The sequence below is a fragment of the Diachasmimorpha longicaudata genome, chromosome 17 (genome assembly GCF_034640455.1).
Source record: "Diachasmimorpha longicaudata isolate KC_UGA_2023 chromosome 17, iyDiaLong2, whole genome shotgun sequence".
Classification (NCBI taxonomy): Eukaryota; Metazoa; Arthropoda; class Insecta; order Hymenoptera; family Braconidae; genus Diachasmimorpha; species Diachasmimorpha longicaudata.
This window is the reverse complement of record NC_087241.1, coordinates 3,889,677-3,908,003: the sequence shown is the minus strand read 5'-3', so window position 1 is coordinate 3,908,003 and position 18,327 is coordinate 3,889,677. Positions and strand designations below refer to the sequence as shown.

The window sequence follows — 18,327 nt, the reverse complement described above, 5'->3', positions numbered from 1 at the left end:
TTGCACACCATTCGTTCGAAAAACTATCATCTATCGTTTTATCTCTCCAGTAAAAAAACCAAACGAACTTCCGGCGATAGAAGAGTTGCAAAAAAATTGATACTCGGAATCAAAGGTCATAATTAACAGCAGGATAATGACTGCCAGGGTCTGGATGAGAGGCAGAATAAAATAAGGGTTTAATTAGGGGTGGATAGGGGTCACATGGGGTTCTCCAGACGTTGATCGGAACTTTGACGTAAAAAATTTATTAAAAATGAATCGATCACACGAGGAAATTAATGAAAAATGTGGACTTAAGATTTAAAAAATTGTTTTTTAACTGTGAATAGGTGATATAACACATATAAATAGGATAAATAGACGACAGGCTATAACCACCACTGATCATTGATGATTTACACCTGTCATGACAGTAACGTCAGTTTTTAGCACCCAATGACCATCTCCATTCAATTTCCTGATCATTTCTCAATCAGTGTACCATGTGAGGTTCTACCGACCAGTGCGTTTATAAACAGAGAAGAAAACAGGCTTTTCCAGCATTCCCGAAGAATTTTCCTACCGGACCCCCCAGAAAAGGAGACTGAACTTCGAAGATTATCGATCAATGACGATCATTAATTTTTAATCGATTGCGGAATATTGAAGGAAGGTAATAGAGAAAATGGCGGTGGTACCTCCGGTGCCCTTCGACGAACTCCTGAATCGTGAACCTGAGCTGAAAGAGTCTGACATCCAGGCGCTGAGGGACTGGTGTTCAAAGCAGCCACATTTGCCGAAAATTTCGGACACCGATTTAGCGGTATTTTTGCACAGCAATTATTATCGAATCGAACCAACGAAGAACACTATCGAAAGTTACTACACGATGCGCACACATCTACCGGAGTTCTTCAGCAATCGAGATCCCTTCGTAGGAAAGGACCTCCGTCAGGCTTTCAACACTGTGTAAGTTCAATATGTGTAAATTATTGATAAATCATCGATGCTGGTGCCTTTTGTTAGTTCCCTAACGTTAAGTGGTGAATTGAAATTTGTATCCAGATGAAAAAACTAATTTTATTTCACTTTTTTGTTGAATTTTGAATTTTAAAAAATTTTAATGTTACTTTTCTTCTTTAGGGGAATTTCATAAAAAAATTCTCTCGATGTGAAAAATTTTTTTTAACAGAAAAAAAATTTTCCTGCACTTCTGGAAAATATTGTTTTGATTTTCAGAGCTTGTATGCAACTTGAAGGACGAACTCCGGAAGGGTATCAGATAGCGTTTGGTTGTCTTATGGACTTTGACGCTTCTCATTACGTTTACAATGACACCATGAAATTCTGGAATATGGTAACTGACTTGTGGATACGTGAGAAGGGGACCATGGAGGGGCATATTTTTGTTATTGACGTGATGGGGGTGACTTTCGGTCACGCGGGTAGATTGAGTCCCCTGGGACTCAAGAAGTACCTCACGTTCTTGCAGGAGGCACTTCCGGTGCGTTTGAAGGGGGTTCACTTCATTCATTCTCTGCCAGTTATGGAAGTTATTCTGGCGATGGCGAAGCCTTTCCTGAAAAAGGAGTTGTTGGAGATCGTAAGGATAATTTATGCACGATGTTCAATAAAGTCCTGTGACTATAATGCCGACATTAATTCATGATTCGATTGTTTATTATGATTTCAGCTCCACTTTCATACGACTAATGACACCGCTGAAAAATTCTTTCCCATTGAGCTTCTGCCGAATGAATCGGGGGGTAAAGCGGGTCCTGTTAAGGACTTGCATGTGAAAAATATCAAACGACTCGAGGCTAATCGCGAGTTCTTCCTGGAGGACGAACAAACAATGCGAGTAACTGAGGCTTTGCGTCCTGGAAAGCAGAAGACTGTCACTGATCTCTTTGGAGTCGAGGGGAGCTTTAAGAAACTGGACATCGATTAAAATTATTTCATATGAATCGAGAAGTTGTTCATAAGAAAGAAATGTTTAAAAAAATGTCGCTACTTTCTAAAATTTAATTTAGATAATTCTGACTGTGTCTGATTTTTTTAGAATTTTATAACTTTCGAATTTGGCAATTGAAATTAATTTATTTACGACAAAATTGAATAAATTGATCATGCTTGAATCAAATGCTTAAATAATCGAATCGATTATCTGAAGGGCCAAAATTTGTATTTTATTCCAACATATTTTTACTGTTTAAAAAATCCCTCCAAAACGTGAAGAGAATTCCAAGATGAATTTTTACTCCGTTAACGCCCATCAAGGCGACCCAGAAAATTGACAGATTGCATGACATAACACATACAACAGTAAAAAATAGAGAACAACTTGTAATAGACACTGATCATTCATGAATTATACCTATCGTGACCGCAACATCATTCTTCAGCGCACAGTCACGACAATTTAAGATCTCTGCGTGTCGTACTCCCCTCTGAATGACAATCTCAATTCATATACCAAGAGTTCATTTGTCAGTCAGTGCAGTCGATAAATTTCTGCAACACAGTCTTCTTATAAACGCGAAAAAAAAAATTTTTGCTGCATTCGTAAACAATTTTTTGATCCAATTCCCCGAAGGAGGAGATTGCCATCAGGATCATCAGCCAATGAAGATTATTGATCACTGATTTTTCGATCGAATCGATCGACGTAATCGGTCAAATAAAACTTGATATTGAGAATATTGGGAGACATCGATAAAGAGGAAATGGCGGTGGTACTTCCGGTGCCCTTCGAAGAGCTCCTGAAACGCGAACCTGAGCTGAAAGAGTCTGATATCCAGGCGCTGAGGGAATGGTGTCTGAAGCAGCCGCATTTGCCCCAAATTTCTGACACTGATTTGGCGGTATTTTTGCATAGTAATTACTATCGAATGGAGCCAACGAAGAACACAATCGAAACTTATTACACGATCCGCACTCATCTGCCAGAATTTTTCAACAATCGAGATCCCTTTGCAGTTAAAGAACTTCGTCAGGCTTTCAATACTGCGTGAGTGAGCAAATAAACTACAATTGACTAACAAATAAATATAAATATAATTTAACATATAAATACAATATTTTCGAAGCGATATCTCAACTATTTTGAATTTAAAAAACAGCCCAAACCTCTGCTTCAGTATTTTTTTTGCAGTTTTTTGGATAAAAATTTTTAATATCCCCCTATTATCACGAATTATTAATTATGAGACTTAAATAATTTTGTTTAAACTCCAGAGCTTACATGCGTCTTGACGGACAAACTCCGGAAGGCTACGAGATAGCCTTCGGTCGTCTGATGGATTTTGATCCTTCTCACTACGTTTACAACGACTGCATGAAATTATGGAACATGATGACTGACTTGTGGATTCGGGAGAAGGGAACCATGAAGGGGCACCTGTTCGTCATGGACATCGCGGGGGTGACTTTCGGTCATGCTGGTAGATTGAGTCCCCTGGGACTCAAGAAGTACCTCACGTTCTTGCAGGAAGGGCTCCCAGTGCGCCTGAAGGGACTTCATTTCCTCCACTCCATGCCAGTTATGGAAGTTATTCTGGGGATGATGAAACCCTTCATGAAGAAGGAACTACTGGAGATCGTAAGAATGATTCTGTCAAGATTGTCATCCACACGGAGAGAAAAATTCACCAGTAATTTCTAGTGGACTTTTCTCTCTGCGTTTCTCTCTCTCTCAGTACCAGAACAGTAAAATCTCACTAGTTCCACCATCAACTTTTTTTCTGATTTTTTTATTCCAGTAATAGGCCATAAAAAATTAATGGCTTCAACAAACGTTGCGCGATTAGAATTTAATTGTCGAATAATTTATTCATCGGCATTATAATCCTTTTCTTCATTATATTTTTCTTTCCGATGCTGTTTTGCTTATTTGCGTTCTCCTCCACTTTTAAAAATAAAAAATTAATTTTTCTTTCGATAAAATAATTATATATACATATATACATATATACATGTTGAATATCGCCTCTTATATACAGCTACATATCCACACGACCAACGATACCGTTGAGAAATTCTTTCCCACTGAACTTCTGCCGAACGAATCAGGAGGCAAAGCTGGCCCTATTGCTGAACTCCATGCGAAAGGTATCAAACGACTCGAGGCCAATCGCGATTTCTTCCTGGAGGACGAGCAGACAATGCGAGTGAACGAAGCTTTGCGTCCTGGAAAGCAGAAGACTGTAACTGATCTCTTCGGAGTTGAGGGAAGCTTTAAAAAGTTGGATATAGATTGAAAATTATTTCCCTGGATCCAACCAATTTCTATTTATTATATAAATTTTAGTACTGTCAGCGTTAAATAATAAAGGGGAATCTTATAAATAAATCCTGAGGAATTTATGTCACCAATGAAACTAGTCCTTTTAGTAAATTCCAAGAGCATCAAAAACTACAGAAAATTTTTAGAAAACTCGATCACAGTAAAAGAATAAATATCACATATACCTCAAATATATGATATATAAGTTAATAAATAAATATATAAATACATAACTATGTCCCTGCCTTATATTTTACCCCACCTCCGATATTTTTTATCGTTTTATACCTCACATGATTCAGATAAACGCAAAATATATTTCGACATATATTTTTCTCCCACACGATAATTTTTTCAAAATATTTCCCTCCACTCATCAACAGTCCACATCCATCAATAACCAATTGTTAATAATAATAATAAAACCGTAAGGAATCTAAACAGATAATTAGTTGAAATGGATACAGAAAATTAATTGCACCTGTCGTGACTGAATGTCCCTCTTTACCGCATAGTCACGCCAATTCAGGAGGTGTGCGTGTCCTGTTCTCCACCCAATGACAATCCTATTCCTTTTGAATAGCTCCATGATCAGTGTTAAACATGAGCTCCTGTTGCACATTTCGCGGATAGACTGCGAAGAGAAATCGAATATAGTGAATCGTAACGACTAGAGAAATTCGAAAAATCATTATAGGAGTGAAATTAGGGGAGGAAAGTGAATAAAAATATGGCAGTGATACCTGCTCTGCCCTTCGAAGAGCTCTTGAAGCGTGAACCTGAACTCAAGGAGTCGGATATTCAGGCCCTTCGAGAGTGGTGCACAAAGCAGCCCCATTTGCCGAAAATATCGGACACTGATTTGGCGGTATTTTTACACAGTAATTACTATCGTTTGGAGCCAACGAAGACCACTATCGAAACGTATTATACAATTAGATCGCACATACCCGAGTTCTTCAATAATCGAGATCCCTTTGGAGTGAAGGAACTTCGTCAGGCATTCAATACTGCGTGAGTGCAGAGATAATAATATATAATTAAATGACAAGAGCGAGCTGGAGGACGTGCCATTTTCTAGTTACAAAAACCCTCCGGAGTTATAATTTATCAATCACTCGGTGAATTTCAAAATTGCTGCCCTTTTGCAGGTGTTATATGCAGCTCGAGGGAACAACAGCTGAAGGGTATCAAATAGCCTACGGTCGTTTCATCGATCTTGACCCTTCGCACTACGTTTACAATGACTGCATGAAGTACTGGAACATGGTGACTGACTTGTGGATTCGTGAGAAGGGAACCATGAAGGGCCATCTTTTCGTCGTTGACATTGACGGCATCACCTTCGGTCACGCAGGTCGATTGAGCCCAATGGGGTTGAAGAAGTACCTCACGTTTTTGCAGGAAGGGCTTCCGGTTCGTCTCAAGGGACTTCACTTCATCAATTCCATGCCAGTTATGGAAATTATTTTGGGAATGATGAAACCGTTCATGAAGAAGGAATTGATGGAAGTCGTAAGGGATTTTTGCGATTTTTTCCCGCATCAATTAAATTCCCCATCGAAGTGGTTAAACGATAAATTGATTTATCTTTGAGTCGAGTTTTTGACCGATATCTTCGAAGCGAAGAGAGATACCGCAATTTTTGTCATGACATGTTTTGTAGCTCTCAATTCGCTCCACAAAAAAGTTCCTATAAAAATTTTGCTATCTCCCTTAGATTTTGAGATATTCGTCAAAAACTGTCGGACAGTCAGAAGTTCCTTATCTCGTTTTACCATTTCATTAAGTCTATTTACATTAAAGTCTATTTACGAGTTCGTAATTACCCTTAATTTCAGCTTCACATTCACTCGACCATCGAGAGCGCAGAAAAATTTTTTCCAATGGAGCTCTTGCCAAACGAATCGGGAGGTAAAGCTGGTCCACTGATGGAACTCCACGCGAAGAACATCAAGAGACTCGAGGCAAATCGCGATTTCTTTCTGGAGGACGAGGAACTCCACCGAGTCAACGAGTCTGTTCGTCCTGGAAAACAAAAATCGGCGACTGATCTCTTCGGAGTTGAGGGGAGCTTCAAGAAACTGGACATTGACTAAAATGGCTCGATCAGGATCGTGATGAATGCAACCGTACAATACTTGAGTTTGAATAAAATTAATTATTTCTTCATGTATTACACATAAACAATGGGATATGAATAATAAACGATAAAATCTTACGTTCATCTCGAGGCGTCATCATCAATGTGTTAAATTATTAACTACAGTCATGGTCAGGTTTACAGGCTCGTTATGTAATCGATTTTTATTCTCGTCATAAAGCAACATTCACAGTTTTTATTCAACTTCTCGATTTTCCCCTCGTAAAATATAAACAATAAATAAAATTTAAATCCGGCTGAACTTGATCCTGAAACGATTAATTTTTATGGAACTCCGATGAATCGACAAATGCGTTAATATATTGGATCAAACGGAATATTTTCATTGATTCGGTGAGAAAGCAGCCTGATGCCCTTCTCAGAGAAATACTGATGTCATACATATGACTTTCACTCAATGTCTTCTCAGGCGCTTCAGTCTAACTCCGCAGTTCAGCTGAGAAAGATCAGAACACGTGAAGATGAAGTCATTTGTAAGTAGTAAAAATCCATACGGAAGATAATAGAAGACACTGTAACTGTAAATATTTAATTATTTCGTATTAATGTCATAATTATGTTAAGTATTTCAATATTATTTTTGATAATCCGGAGAAATTTGTTAGTTGCGCATTAATTTTCGAAAGAAAAATCAAAAAACAGCTTCGAAAATTACCTTAACAATCTACCAACTGTCCGAAGGTCACCCTCGGTATTCTCCTGTTAATATCGGCGTGCCTGGGAGACGTTTCTCACCTCCTCCAGGATAATTACTACGTGGAGACGACGACCCCACCGTCACCTCCTGTTCCCTACAGTTTTCATTACAAGGCCGGACGTTTTCCTGGAAATGTCGATCGGTTCCAGTCCGAGTCTGGCGATGGATCCGGAAGTGTTCAAGGTAAAATCGATGTGTCTGTCTCCAAAATATGCGTCTCGAAAAGGGCCTAGTTCGAGTCCAGCTCTCCTGGCGATTTAATACGACAAATAAAAAATAATTTGATTTAAAATTCCAGGAACTTATTCATTTATCGATCCCAAATTCAAAATTCGAACTGTCGACTACACAGCAGATAAAAATGGTTTTCATCCGGTTTTGAAGAACTACGAAGAGTTCCAGACCCCCCCAGAAGACTCAGAAGCTGTAAAACGTGAGAGGGAGAGGCATTTGGCCCTTTACCACCGAATCGCTGAGAACAATGCCCACGGTCTCACGTTCCTTCCTAAGGTAGAAGATTTCCAATTCTTTCGTGAATTTTTCCATTACATTTCGAGATAATTATTCGCAAAATCCAGAAGGTGTTTAATTTATTTTCTTCCATTTACCTTTACACTGTCAAAATTATTGAATTTCAAACAGGAAACTGCAGGTGTTGCTAGAGCTAAGGAACGTCACCTCGAGCTGTTCAAGAAAATCGCTGCAGAGCACCAGGTGATAGCTGCCGAGCGCGAGGCAGAGCGTCTCGCTTATGAAGCCACCTCAATCCCCAACGACGTCAACAATCAGCATATTTACTGAAAAAAAAATTATAATTATCTTTGATCTGAATATTTACCTCTGTCATGCAAAAATACTATTATGAATCATGTGTTGCACAATGAAATAAATGGTTACCCATTCGTGGAAGAATGATTTTTCAAGGATGCTGAGATATTCACTGGTGATAATCACTGTCATGAGGTATTGTACAAAATATTGTTTTTCCATTTTCTCCCACGGAAATTGTAGCGATTTTCGACGAGCCATAGTGTCGAAACAATGGACGTCCTCTTCTTAATTTTTTTGTATTTAATGATCGATGATTTAATGATCGTTTTCGCTCTACTAGAGCAATTAGAACGGCACATATAAACAAGAGGTACATTGGAAGAATAACAAGAATTGTTCAGACTAAGTTCCAGTGCAGTGTTAACGCCTACAATGAAGATCATCAGTGCTAGTTTTGTTCTGCTGTTGTTCTCTGCAATTATGGTATTATTCATACGTCGTTTTACCACTTCGCCACTGAATTTGAATGAAAAATTAATAGTATTCAGACCCTTAGTGAACTAATTTTCCTAATTTCAAATCAGCTGGCAATTTGTGTCGCTCAAGAAACGACGACCTCCACGACGGTGGCGCCTAGCGATCGTCCCTGCCATCATCACCGTGGTCCTGGAGGTCCCGGAGGTTACAGAGGTCGTGGAGGTCCTGGGAAATTCCAGGGAAGACGTGGATCTACCCCGCCCGCCACTATGCCAGCAAATATTACCGATACGGAAAATGGTACGATTTTTTAAATAAAAATTCTATTACGTTACGTTCACAGTGGGGCTTTATTTCGTTGCAATTTTGAATGAATTAATGAGTACATAATAACAAAAAAATTAATTAATAACATTTCAGCAGGTGCATGAGGAGAGCTGCGGAATTTCACCAGATTTGTGAAGAATTAACTCCGTTTTTCGTAAAATTAAAGGTAAAATTGTTTTATTGTGTAAACAATTACAAATAAATTACCTCAATAAAATAACATTGACAGTTTCATTGAGCCTTCAGTGTTTATTTCCTCTCATATAAAACCTCAAACATAATAATGAGAAAAAGCTTCGATCAAAGTCCTAATTACATTCATTAATATTATAAATTTAAAATATATAAATCCCCCATATAAATTTAACTTAGCCCCGACATTATGATAGATTCAAAAATTCATAAATTCTTCAATATCATAACTGTTTGCTTACAACAAGAATTATCCTATTTCCCATTTATTCAAGTTAACATTCATTGAAGCTCTGGGATAGACATGTGTTACACATCATTAATATTTCTCTTAAGCATTCATGGTTTCGTTTCTTTGTTTCTTTTGATGATGCAAAATGATTCAGTCAATTCCACTTTAGGATGATTGTTTTCTGGGAAGTAACTGGGGATCAGAGAGTGTCGGCCGAATTTTTTAGTACAATAAACTGTTACTCGTGTAACAGATTAATCAGATGGTTGAATTTATATTAATAATCTCATTGAGTTGTTAATATATTTTTTGTGGTTGTTTCCCGCTCTCATACCCAGAGACAATCTTTTTATAATTAATTGATAAACGAAAAAGAGTCGACTTGATATCTCATCATATCTTAGGGCTATCGCTTTCAAATCTACAAACTTCAATCCCATGAAAGAAAATTGACCCTATCAGTCCTTTTCGTACGCACGTTCAGATATGTTGCGAAAGTGTCTATCTGTAGACTTTATTTTCTATCAATTATCCCTAGAACCATACCGGATGACACCGCTAATTCAAAAAATTCTACTTCTTCAACAAGTGTCTCATATCTTTATTCTGTTTCCCAATCATGATATCCGCCCTCTCCGTCTTATCAGCAACGTTATCGATCAACGTATTTTGAGAGTCAATTTCCTCGGTGAGGCCGATGGCGAGGCCTTTGAGACGAGCCAGAGATCCCCCCATTTCCTCCAGATTCCTCTCTAGGACTTTACTAACGTTGTCAGTCACCGGTTCATCCGGGCCATCATCAAGCAGTCCACGGTGATAAAGTGATGGATGATTGGCAGCTAGATTAGATCTTGTCTGCTCGACAATGGGGGCCAGCCTGCTGCTCCCAGAGGGCTCAAACTCGGTGGCATTTGTGGTGGTTGCAGGTGGCTCCAGGGACTTGCCACTCAGGTAATTCTTCAGACTGCCGAACACTGATTTTATTCCCTGAATGTGCTTCTGACTGAAGCGTAAAGTACTGTTTATGTCGTCCAGTCTTTTCTCGGTTCTCTCCAACTGCTCTCGTTGCCTGATGAGTTCCTTGAAGAGCATCAGGACGATTAGTTTATTGAGAAAAAATATATTTTACAGAAATAATTACAGTGGAGGTCATCACACGCGGTGACAGGTCAAAATGTTCATGAAAATGATAATTTTTTAGATAATAAACATGAATCTTCGTAATTTTGGAACCTCCAAATTAATGACAGTAGGCCAGTGACTTAATAACAAACCTCAGCTGTAGCTGCACCAATCTGTTCAGAATCCCGGAGCAGTGATATGGACCTCTCAGAAGATTTAATCGTCCTCTCCTCAATCGCCTTCTTTCTCTCAATCAACTGCTGGTGCTGTCTCTCAATGTTATCATCAAAATTCGTGAAGTGATTGTTGTTTGGCATGTTGGGACGTGGAGGTCCACTGCGAAGAAAAGCCTCATCGTCAACGTCGTCCTCGAGAGAGAAGAATGGATTTTTAGGGTCGTCCAAGTACTCGTGATCCGACATTTTCACAATGCTATAGAGACTCTGATTCTCCAAGGACTCGGGTTTTATTTTGACTCCGTCTGACACACTATTTACGAACTACAAAAAACGTCTAATAAGTATAACCTCAAACTGACATTTCCAAGGGGGCGTATATTCGACAGTGGGGAAAGGGGAGCGCCGCAGTGAAAGAATATGACGTCAACGGTCAACAATCGATGTATATATCTGTGCTATTTTGCACTAATGAGTTGTTTTGCATTGACTTTTCCTTTATGTCAAAAGGACATGAAATTCTCTTCAATGTGTTTCAATGAAAAAACAGAACTGCTCGTAAATTCAAGTTCTAGAACAATAATAAATATTATATTAATCTTTTCAGTATCGATACTCGATACTGTAGCTCGATATATCCGCATATCGATGAGAAAAATATCGATTATCACTCCCTCATCTCGTGCTGCCACCGCGTCAGACGGTGGAAGCTTTTTTTTCTCTTTTCTTTCCCGTACGCGACATTTGGTGCAAGGTGAGTTCACCTCATATTATCCATCTTAATTTTAATAAATAAACGCTGAACAATGAACTATTTCACTATGCACAGTAAAATCTACAAACCTGATTGACGATTCCGATCGATAAATCGACAGTGAATGCTCAATTTTACATTCTAAATTAAGGACAAAACATTGAGAAGCTGCCACGTGCATTTGGGAAAATATTTGTTTGTTAATTGTTGTTTAATGGTTCATTGGGCTCTTAAGAAAGTTAATTATCCCTTCGATTTATTTATTTAAACCTGGAGAAACCTCTTCAGCCCCCATAACCCTGACAAATCGATGTGGAAACTGATAAAGCAAAAACCTAACCTCAAAAATTATTTCATGTTCACAGACAGCCCAATATCGTCATGACGAATTCAAAGGGTTACCGTCGTGGTACACGAGACTTGTTCTCTCGTAAATTCAGGAATCATGGAACAATTCCCCTTTCGACTTACATGAAAGTCTACAAAGTCGGTGATATTGTGGACATCAAGGGTAACGGAGCTGTACAAAAGGGTATGCCATACAAAGTGTACCATGGAAAGACTGGACGTGTCTTCAATGTGACACCCCATGCACTTGGTGTGATCGTCAATAAGCGTGTGCGTGGACGCATCATCGCCAAGAGAATAAACGTGAGGATCGAGCACTTGACCCACTCAAAGTGCCGTGAGGACTTCCTCAAGAGGGTTAAGCAGAATGAGAACCTCAGGAAGGAGGCGAAGGAGAAGAAGATCTCTGTGCAGCTGAAGAGACAGCCAAAACAACCGTCCAAGGCTCATATCGTCTCTGGACGTGAGGCACCGGTCCTTCTGGCTCCTGTACCCTATGAATTCATTGCTTAATTCTCTTAAGATTAATAAAAAAATAAAATAAAATGCTTTTTTTTTCGAGGAAAACTTGTCGTTCATTGGATTTATTTGTCAATCCCTGTAGAAGTTTAAATTCGTCTTTTATTTTTTTCGAGAAAGGTTTTTAATAGCAACAGATATTTTTTCTGATGGGAATTTTTTTAATTGAATAATCATATTTTTCTCGAAATTTTCATTTTCCATTTTAATCAAATTGGGTTTTACAAATTAAAATAAAAGCTCTAATTTTTTTCTTCACCAACACCATTGGAGATTTTCTTTTATTTCCTTTTAAATTCCACATCTCTTCATACAAACATGATAAATTCATAACTATTGGTATTTAATTTCTCTCGAATTCAACTTCACAATTATCCACTACATAATTAATGCAAAACCATCTGGTTTTTATTCTTTCAATTCAATACGGACTAGTTCAGGGAGACAATCAAAATAAATAAAAGAAATATTTCATTAGTTTTCTTATGTGAAAATAGAGTATGAAAGAACAAAAACGAGGAAGCCTGGTTTAATCTCTCAATTATTCTCTTAACCGTAATAATTGTCACATTAGTATTTCCCTTTCTTTATTAATTGAATTTTATTTTTGCACGTTTTTTCACTGATTGCAATCTCGCGATTGGTAGAAGAGAATGTAGCCAGTCTCGGAGGTCTTGTGGATATCTGAAGTGAGACCGTAAAAATCAGCTATGCTCGATGCATCAATTTTCTGAAAACAGAAAGTAATGAATAATGCAGTTATTTCTCAGTAGTCAATGAACTTTTCACATGTAGGAATTGTTCATTATTTGATTTCGATTAACTTTAATAAACAACTTACATCCACTGTGTCGTCATCAAACAATAGCCAAAATCCATGGCTTTTAACAATGGAAATATAATGTCCACGATTAGGCCCACTCCCACAATGAATAACAACAGCTACCAAGTCGTAGAGACGATCTGGATTAACGGCATCATCGCTCTAAAATGCAATAAGACAATTACGAAAAAAATTCATTAGAAAAATAGTTTTATTTTTCCTCAAATATTCTTTGTTGACTTGTGACTCACAGTATTAAAAAGCCTCAACTCAAGTGGAAAAACAACTCTGTGTGATACTTTAATATGTCGATTGTACTGCTCAACATATTTAAATCTTTTCAAGTGTAATGCGAGTATCATTGGCAATTTTTTCAGCCTCATACGCTTCTGAGCCTCCTGATAACTGCTGCAGTGATCACACTTGAATTTATTATCACTACAAAGTGTTTCAGTGTTAGAGAAACATTTGAGGCAGTAGGTGATTGATGTATTCTGATCGACATCTACTTGTAGGTCAAAAAAATCCTCGTCTTTGCTGGACACAGTCTCACAATTAAGGCAACGTGTCTCTGAGGTTAAAATACCCTGAAATATCTCATGCACCCAAGTTGGCTCCGGTGGTGTTCCTGAATCTCCCGTTCCACCTTTTCCAGGTCCGGTTTTGCTTTGATTCCGTTCCGCTGCAATTACGCAATAATTATCCCAGTTAATGTTCAACTCGTTAATGTAAGAAACACAGCATTTTTATAAACAAAATTCTTCACGAAAGTTCACAAATTAAATTTCCAATTTACCCAGAATAATTTCGTTAATATGATTGATGAGAAAGTTCAGGAATTCATGTGCATCCTGTTGCATATAATTATCAAACTCCTCTTTTTCTTTTCTCAGTCTCGCGATGAATTTTTTTGGGGCGATGGAACCAACTTTCTTCTTCTGCGTTGCAATACTGTAAAATAAATCTGCCAGGCATGTCAGCAGAGTCTCTTTGGTTCTTTTATTTCTGGCTTTGTACTCCAACACCTTCTCTCGAAATGGCCGACAGAAGTAGAGGGCTTGGAGAACTGAATTACTGTAGCAGGTATTTCCAAACTGTAAATAAATCATTTAGTCAACAACTACTCTATTGTCTTGTACAAAAAGGAAGGATTAATCGGTGAATGATCTTGAATGAAAAAAGAAGGCCGAGAAATCAGTTTCTAAAGCCACTGTATCTTTCTTCTTCCTCTTGATCTCACTAATGACAAACACGTACATTAATTAATCCAAAATAATGCTCGTTAGGAGGGAATTGATCAGCTCCAATGTTGCGTTCTAGCTGGGATATATTTGCACCCTGAAACAAAAAAAGCCCATTAACTAATTTGAGTGAACACAAAGTGGCAACAAACCACTGTCAATCTCCCAGCATAATGTCGGATACTGTACGCGATCCGAATCCCATAATTATTAATTCTATTGATCAGCACCCGAAGGAATGTAATCTACTCATTTAATTAGTTACATATCCCTGGGCTTTGACTAATAAACCTTGCGAATTAGCTTTCATACTCAATAAAAAAAAGGAATTCCATCTCCATAATAAGAGACGAACAAACGTGAACAGTGAATCAGAGATGTTCAATCAACAACAGAAAAATGCTACAAGTGTTTCACAAGGATTAGGTTAAGAACAACAACACAAATTTCCTCGTATCCATAAACATTGGAAATAACATTATGCTGAGGAACAAAAAATCATTCACCATTTTAGTAGCGAACACATGGACAGTAACATTGACCACTAATTTTTGATTTTCTCGTCCACTTAAGCCTCATCGTATTCCTCCTGATCCACAAATTGTTGCAGTCGTATTTATCTCCACGTTTTTATATTATGTATAATTATGTACATTCGTTGAACACGATGTGACACCAATCACACTGGACTCCGTGTAATAATGCCGTGTCAATAAAGCCACGATTGGTGACTGTTGTCACTCAATGGATAATTGAACAGTCGCACCTGCTAATGAGGTAATTAACTCAGCCATGTATGTGTTATTACACTGGGCACATTAACTTGAAATTATATTTTTTGACAGATATTTACGACACGGTGTCGTTTCCACGGCATTTCGTCATAATAACCAGTTGTTACTAGACCCAGAACTGCCAACTTGTAGACGTTTTACTCTAGGAGATTCAGTCGGTAACGAAAATTTATAGGGAATTGGCTTATCGATGGTCAGAAGGATTTTTAATTTGTTTACGATGTAAAACCTCAGCATTACGTGACTTTAAATTAATTACGAAACCGTACAAGTGCAACAATAGTGGCTCACTACGAAATATTTCCATTGTGAGAACATTTCTGGAGCTCGTTTTCCACTACTACACAGGCCCAACGGATTTGTAGGTTAGGTTACTGTTGACATTGAATGCGAGTCATTTGCAAAGTTATGTTATTCTATTCGGGCTTCAATCCATCTGCCTTGACCCTCAACAATGATGGGCTAGTCAGTGATGGATTTTCCAAACTTTCGGAGGATTTTACTGAAGTGAACGTGATGTGGAATTACTCTTTGGTGTGGAAGGGATTGGATTTGTTGATCTCTGGGGATTTTGGAGGAGGTAATGATACGAGATTGCTGGTCTCACCCGAGGGGAGTGGATCAAAGTGAGTTCTATCAATTTTTATGAGACAAACGAGGAAAACTTTCGATTTTTCCTCTGAATTAATTATAACAAAATCCCAAGAATCAATGTAAAAATATAAAAGTCTATTAATTTTTCCAATCGAATGTACATACAATTTACTATCACATTCGTAACGTTTTTCTGGGCCTTTTCTAAGGGTTTTTTAGAACCGTTTTCTTTCTTGAAAATAGCTGGCTGGTTCTATAAATTTTCCACTTGAAATTCAGGTTTATTCATGCACTTGCTGGTACGGATACCGTGACGATTGTCTCAGAAAGTCAAAAAATTTGGCAGTACAAAATTTACGAAGATCAGTGGAGAGAAATAGACAATTTCCTACCCAGCAATGACGAAAATCTGGAGGAATCCATTAGCAAAATTGAGAGAAACAGCTGCATTGTCGCCCTGACGAATTTAGGTGAGTTGAGTATCAGAACCAATGAATCAATTCGACACTTCCAGCACTTTATCAATGACAGGAAGGCTTTTTAACGTTCCAAACTTGGTGGACATGCCTAAGAGGGTGAAATTCGTGGATGTTGCTTGTGGATTCAATCACTCGATTATCCTTGCTGATAATGGAGATGTATACTCCATGGGAATGGGCACGTGAGTATTTTCATGGGATCGTATTCACAGAGACACAGGATATTTATTCAACGGAATATTTATTCAATGGGCGAATATTTCCGTTGAAATACAAAGATATACTTTTATGCGATTCATTTCGTCAAAGCTCTGAAAATTTCACATTCAAGAATCTGCGGGCGTTTCATAAAAAATTGAATCCATATAATTCCCTGAATAATCGCTTTTTGATTGGATTTTTTATTTTTTCAATCATTATATAATGAAATAATGTCTGTTTCTTTCTTACGATTTTTAGGAGAGGACAGTTGGGCCACGGTGATCTAGAAGACTGCGATGAGCCGACCTTGATTGAAGCCCTGGCTGGCCTGAATGTCATCCAAATTGCTGCTGGAGGCTGGCACAACGCTGTCCTTACCAGTGATGTACTATTTATTTATTTTTTTATTTATTTAAACCTCGATAGTCGAAGCCAATTACAAGATTCACTTGGCAATGAATTTAGAAACAGAAGACATCGAATTTTTTGTTCAGGGTGATTTGTACACCTGGGGGTGGAACACTAATGGAGAACTTGGAATTACGAGTGATCAAAAGGTCATAGCACTGCCTGCAGTCGTTGATTTCAAAACTGAAGATGGAAATATTGTGAATGAACGCGTGAAGAAAGTCCAGTGTGGAAACAATTTTACGATATGTTTGTCAGGTAATTGTTTTGATTTTTTATGGAGTATTTATGTTGAGAATGATTTTTCTTGTTCATTGCAGTTGATGGAAGTCTCTGGGGCTGTGGTTCCAATAAATATTACCAACTGGGCCAACCGAGGGCCGACGTCGAAGTTACCACGAAATTTATCAAGTTGAAGACTGATTTTGGAAGTAAAAAAATTGTGGATATTAGTTGTAGGGAGTGGGGAACTGTATTAAATGTTGAATAAACTTTTTTTAATTCTATTATTATTGGCTCATTGTTACTAACGACTACTTTAATTTTTTTAATATTTTTACTCGTAAAGAAGTGATAAAGATGGAAATAAGGAAGCAATAACCATGTTCGTCATTTTTATTAATTGGTTTTATTAATTTTTTTTCCATATTTTGTTCAATATTTTCAGAAAATAACACTCCAAAGCGAAAAAACCGTATATTCTCACCAATCCCAATGTGTGTATAATATATATTATACTTTTTTTATATATAATATTTATTTATATATATTCATAATAAATGTGGAGTAGCGCACACTTTAGACTGTTATGTATCGATACCGTTATAATTTTACCGATAAATTACAAATATTGAAAAACATGAAACAGACACAGATGAATCGATGAGCGACCATTGATTTCCAATAGTCCAAGCGTTTCTCTCCCCCTTCTCATCCCCCCAATCGTATAGTTCGTCACCTGAATTTTTCGAGTGCAAAACACCGAGTGTTTTATTCACTTCCCCCAGACATCAGTGATCTCCAGCTCGACATTTACAATAATTATATCAATTACAAATTGAAATAGAATTTACATCGAAATTAAATACGAATCACAGATCGGTAACAGATGAGTCTCGAGATCACTTGAATTCATCACCGGTATTTAATTACAATGGGCGATTAAATTTCTATAAAATCTGATGGACGATAAAGCACTCGTTTTGACACGGATAATTGGAGATTAACGCAATATGAAAATTAAAAATCGCTCATCATCGACCTGAAGATTTACTTATTATATTTGTTTTCACATCGAAGTCAAAAAGGCAATACGCAGTATGAACTTACCTAGTAAATGTGTGTATCAATTATGTGTTTTTTTTTGCTTTACAACTATTATCTGGTTTGTGGTTTTGCATCCTCGTATTTTAATCGATTTTAAAAAATTCATCGTTTCGCGTTTAGCTTCATTTTTCATGTACAACGCGCTCGTCACCTGAACGCATCGAGTTCATAGCGAGGATTTTTTTTGGAAATCAGGAATTTCCGGTGGGTCAGAGTTGTTGGGGGTGGAGTGGAGGATTCGAGGATCTACATCGAGAGCAATTTACATATGCGCAGCGAACAGATTTTTAAAAACAAATTTTTAATGATAAATAAGGTAATCGAAAATGGTGATGGAGTTGCAGCTTACGTCGACTAATATCAGCACTAGTGTCTGTGATATTTTGACTTTCAGTTTGAGAGACGTCAATTGGTA

At 37.6% G+C, this 18,327-nt stretch overlaps 7 protein-coding genes across 7 annotated transcripts; 5 read left to right on the top strand and 2 right to left on the bottom strand.

The window, feature by feature from the left end:
• Positions 1-281: 281 nt before the first annotated feature.
• Positions 282-2,136, top strand: LOC135170477 (alpha-tocopherol transfer protein-like). Its single transcript, XM_064136326.1, has 3 exons — positions 282-951; positions 1,222-1,585; positions 1,676-2,136. Exons 1-3 carry the CDS (start codon positions 668-670, stop codon positions 1,931-1,933), a joined length of 906 nt encoding a protein of 301 aa, XP_063992396.1. The 5' UTR covers positions 282-667; the 3' UTR covers positions 1,934-2,136.
• A 313-nt stretch (positions 2,137-2,449) lies between these two features.
• LOC135170395 (uncharacterized) lies at positions 2,450-6,494 on the top strand. Its single transcript, XM_064136170.1, has 7 exons — positions 2,450-2,992; positions 3,220-3,583; positions 3,984-4,240; positions 4,797-4,923; positions 4,977-5,281; positions 5,419-5,782; positions 6,109-6,494. The coding sequence occupies exons 1-7, from the start codon at positions 2,709-2,711 to the stop codon at positions 6,364-6,366; spliced, it is 1,959 nt and encodes a 652-aa protein (XP_063992240.1). The 5' UTR covers positions 2,450-2,708; the 3' UTR covers positions 6,367-6,494.
• A 129-nt stretch (positions 6,495-6,623) lies between these two features.
• Positions 6,624-8,051, top strand: LOC135170482 (uncharacterized). The gene is made up of 4 exons (XM_064136332.1): positions 6,624-6,904; positions 7,113-7,311; positions 7,427-7,638; positions 7,771-8,051. Exons 1-4 carry the CDS (start codon positions 6,893-6,895, stop codon positions 7,927-7,929), a joined length of 582 nt encoding a protein of 193 aa, XP_063992402.1. The 5' UTR covers positions 6,624-6,892; the 3' UTR covers positions 7,930-8,051.
• An 800-nt stretch (positions 8,052-8,851) lies between these two features.
• LOC135170478 (synaptosomal-associated protein 29) lies at positions 8,852-10,949 on the bottom strand. The gene is made up of 2 exons (XM_064136328.1): positions 10,402-10,949; positions 8,852-10,207 (listed from the first exon to the last, which is right to left on the bottom strand). The coding sequence occupies exons 1-2, from the start codon at positions 10,669-10,671 to the stop codon at positions 9,701-9,703; spliced, it is 777 nt and encodes a 258-aa protein (XP_063992398.1). The 5' UTR covers positions 10,672-10,949; the 3' UTR covers positions 8,852-9,700.
• An 86-nt stretch (positions 10,950-11,035) lies between these two features.
• Positions 11,036-12,094, top strand: LOC135170486 (large ribosomal subunit protein eL21). Its single transcript, XM_064136337.1, has 2 exons — positions 11,036-11,179; positions 11,545-12,094. Exon 2 carries the CDS (start codon positions 11,561-11,563, stop codon positions 12,038-12,040), a length of 480 nt encoding a protein of 159 aa, XP_063992407.1. The 5' UTR covers positions 11,036-11,179; positions 11,545-11,560; the 3' UTR covers positions 12,041-12,094.
• A 195-nt stretch (positions 12,095-12,289) lies between these two features.
• On the bottom strand, positions 12,290-14,992 carry LOC135170471 (ubiquitin carboxyl-terminal hydrolase 46). Its single transcript, XM_064136316.1, has 6 exons — positions 14,617-14,992; positions 14,127-14,207; positions 13,666-13,963; positions 13,121-13,551; positions 12,888-13,031; positions 12,290-12,776 (listed from the first exon to the last, which is right to left on the bottom strand). The coding sequence occupies exons 1-6, from the start codon at positions 14,617-14,619 to the stop codon at positions 12,666-12,668; spliced, it is 1,068 nt and encodes a 355-aa protein (XP_063992386.1). The 5' UTR covers positions 14,620-14,992; the 3' UTR covers positions 12,290-12,665.
• A 94-nt stretch (positions 14,993-15,086) lies between these two features.
• Positions 15,087-17,092, top strand: LOC135170473 (probable E3 ubiquitin-protein ligase HERC3). Its single transcript, XM_064136319.1, has 6 exons — positions 15,087-15,530; positions 15,778-15,968; positions 16,030-16,159; positions 16,437-16,563; positions 16,673-16,844; positions 16,907-17,092. The coding sequence occupies exons 1-6, from the start codon at positions 15,292-15,294 to the stop codon at positions 17,074-17,076; spliced, it is 1,029 nt and encodes a 342-aa protein (XP_063992389.1). The 5' UTR covers positions 15,087-15,291; the 3' UTR covers positions 17,077-17,092.
• The last annotated feature ends 1,235 nt before the right edge of the window (positions 17,093-18,327 follow it).

What these genes read in the sequence shown, in the direction of transcription:
- LOC135170482 (XM_064136332.1), top strand. An exon ending in TGGATCCGGAAGTGTTCAAG is followed by an intron (nt 7,312 to 7,426) that starts GTAAAATCGATG and finishes TTAAAATTCCAG; the next exon opens with GAACTTATTCATTTATCGAT. An exon ending in GTCTCACGTTCCTTCCTAAG is followed by an intron (nt 7,639 to 7,770) that starts GTAGAAGATTTC and finishes AATTTCAAACAG; the next exon opens with GAAACTGCAGGTGTTGCTAG.
- LOC135170478 (XM_064136328.1), bottom strand. Translation starts at nt 10,671, where the DNA reads ATGTCGGATCACGAGTACTTGGACGACCCTAAAAATCCATTCTTCTCT. An exon ending in TTGGTGCAGCTACAGCTGAG is followed by an intron (nt 10,208 to 10,401) that starts GTTTGTTATTAA and finishes ATGCTCTTCAAG; the next exon opens with GAACTCATCAGGCAACGAGA.
- LOC135170477 (XM_064136326.1), top strand. Translation starts at nt 668, where the DNA reads ATGGCGGTGGTACCTCCGGTGCCCTTCGACGAACTCCTGAATCGTGAA. An exon ending in CGTCAGGCTTTCAACACTGT is followed by an intron (nt 952 to 1,221) that starts GTAAGTTCAATA and finishes TTTGATTTTCAG; the next exon opens with AGCTTGTATGCAACTTGAAG. An exon ending in AAAAGGAGTTGTTGGAGATC is followed by an intron (nt 1,586 to 1,675) that starts GTAAGGATAATT and finishes TTATGATTTCAG; the next exon opens with CTCCACTTTCATACGACTAA.
- LOC135170395 (XM_064136170.1), top strand. Translation starts at nt 2,709, where the DNA reads ATGGCGGTGGTACTTCCGGTGCCCTTCGAAGAGCTCCTGAAACGCGAA. An exon ending in AGAAGGAACTACTGGAGATC is followed by an intron (nt 3,584 to 3,983) that starts GTAAGAATGATT and finishes TCTTATATACAG; the next exon opens with CTACATATCCACACGACCAA. An exon ending in AGAAGGAATTGATGGAAGTC is followed by an intron (nt 5,783 to 6,108) that starts GTAAGGGATTTT and finishes CCTTAATTTCAG; the next exon opens with CTTCACATTCACTCGACCAT.
- LOC135170473 (XM_064136319.1), top strand. Translation starts at nt 15,292, where the DNA reads ATGCGAGTCATTTGCAAAGTTATGTTATTCTATTCGGGCTTCAATCCA. An exon ending in TGTCGCCCTGACGAATTTAG is followed by an intron (nt 15,969 to 16,029) that starts GTGAGTTGAGTA and finishes TATCAATGACAG; the next exon opens with GAAGGCTTTTTAACGTTCCA. An exon ending in TTTTACGATATGTTTGTCAG is followed by an intron (nt 16,845 to 16,906) that starts GTAATTGTTTTG and finishes TGTTCATTGCAG; the next exon opens with TTGATGGAAGTCTCTGGGGC.
- LOC135170486 (XM_064136337.1), top strand. Translation starts at nt 11,561, where the DNA reads ATGACGAATTCAAAGGGTTACCGTCGTGGTACACGAGACTTGTTCTCT.
- LOC135170471 (XM_064136316.1), bottom strand. An exon ending in ATTATTTTGGATTAATTAAT is followed by an intron (nt 13,964 to 14,126) that starts GTACGTGTTTGT and finishes ATTTATTTACAG; the next exon opens with TTTGGAAATACCTGCTACAG. An exon ending in AGTTGAGGCTTTTTAATACT is followed by an intron (nt 13,032 to 13,120) that starts GTGAGTCACAAG and finishes ATTGCATTTTAG; the next exon opens with AGCGATGATGCCGTTAATCC.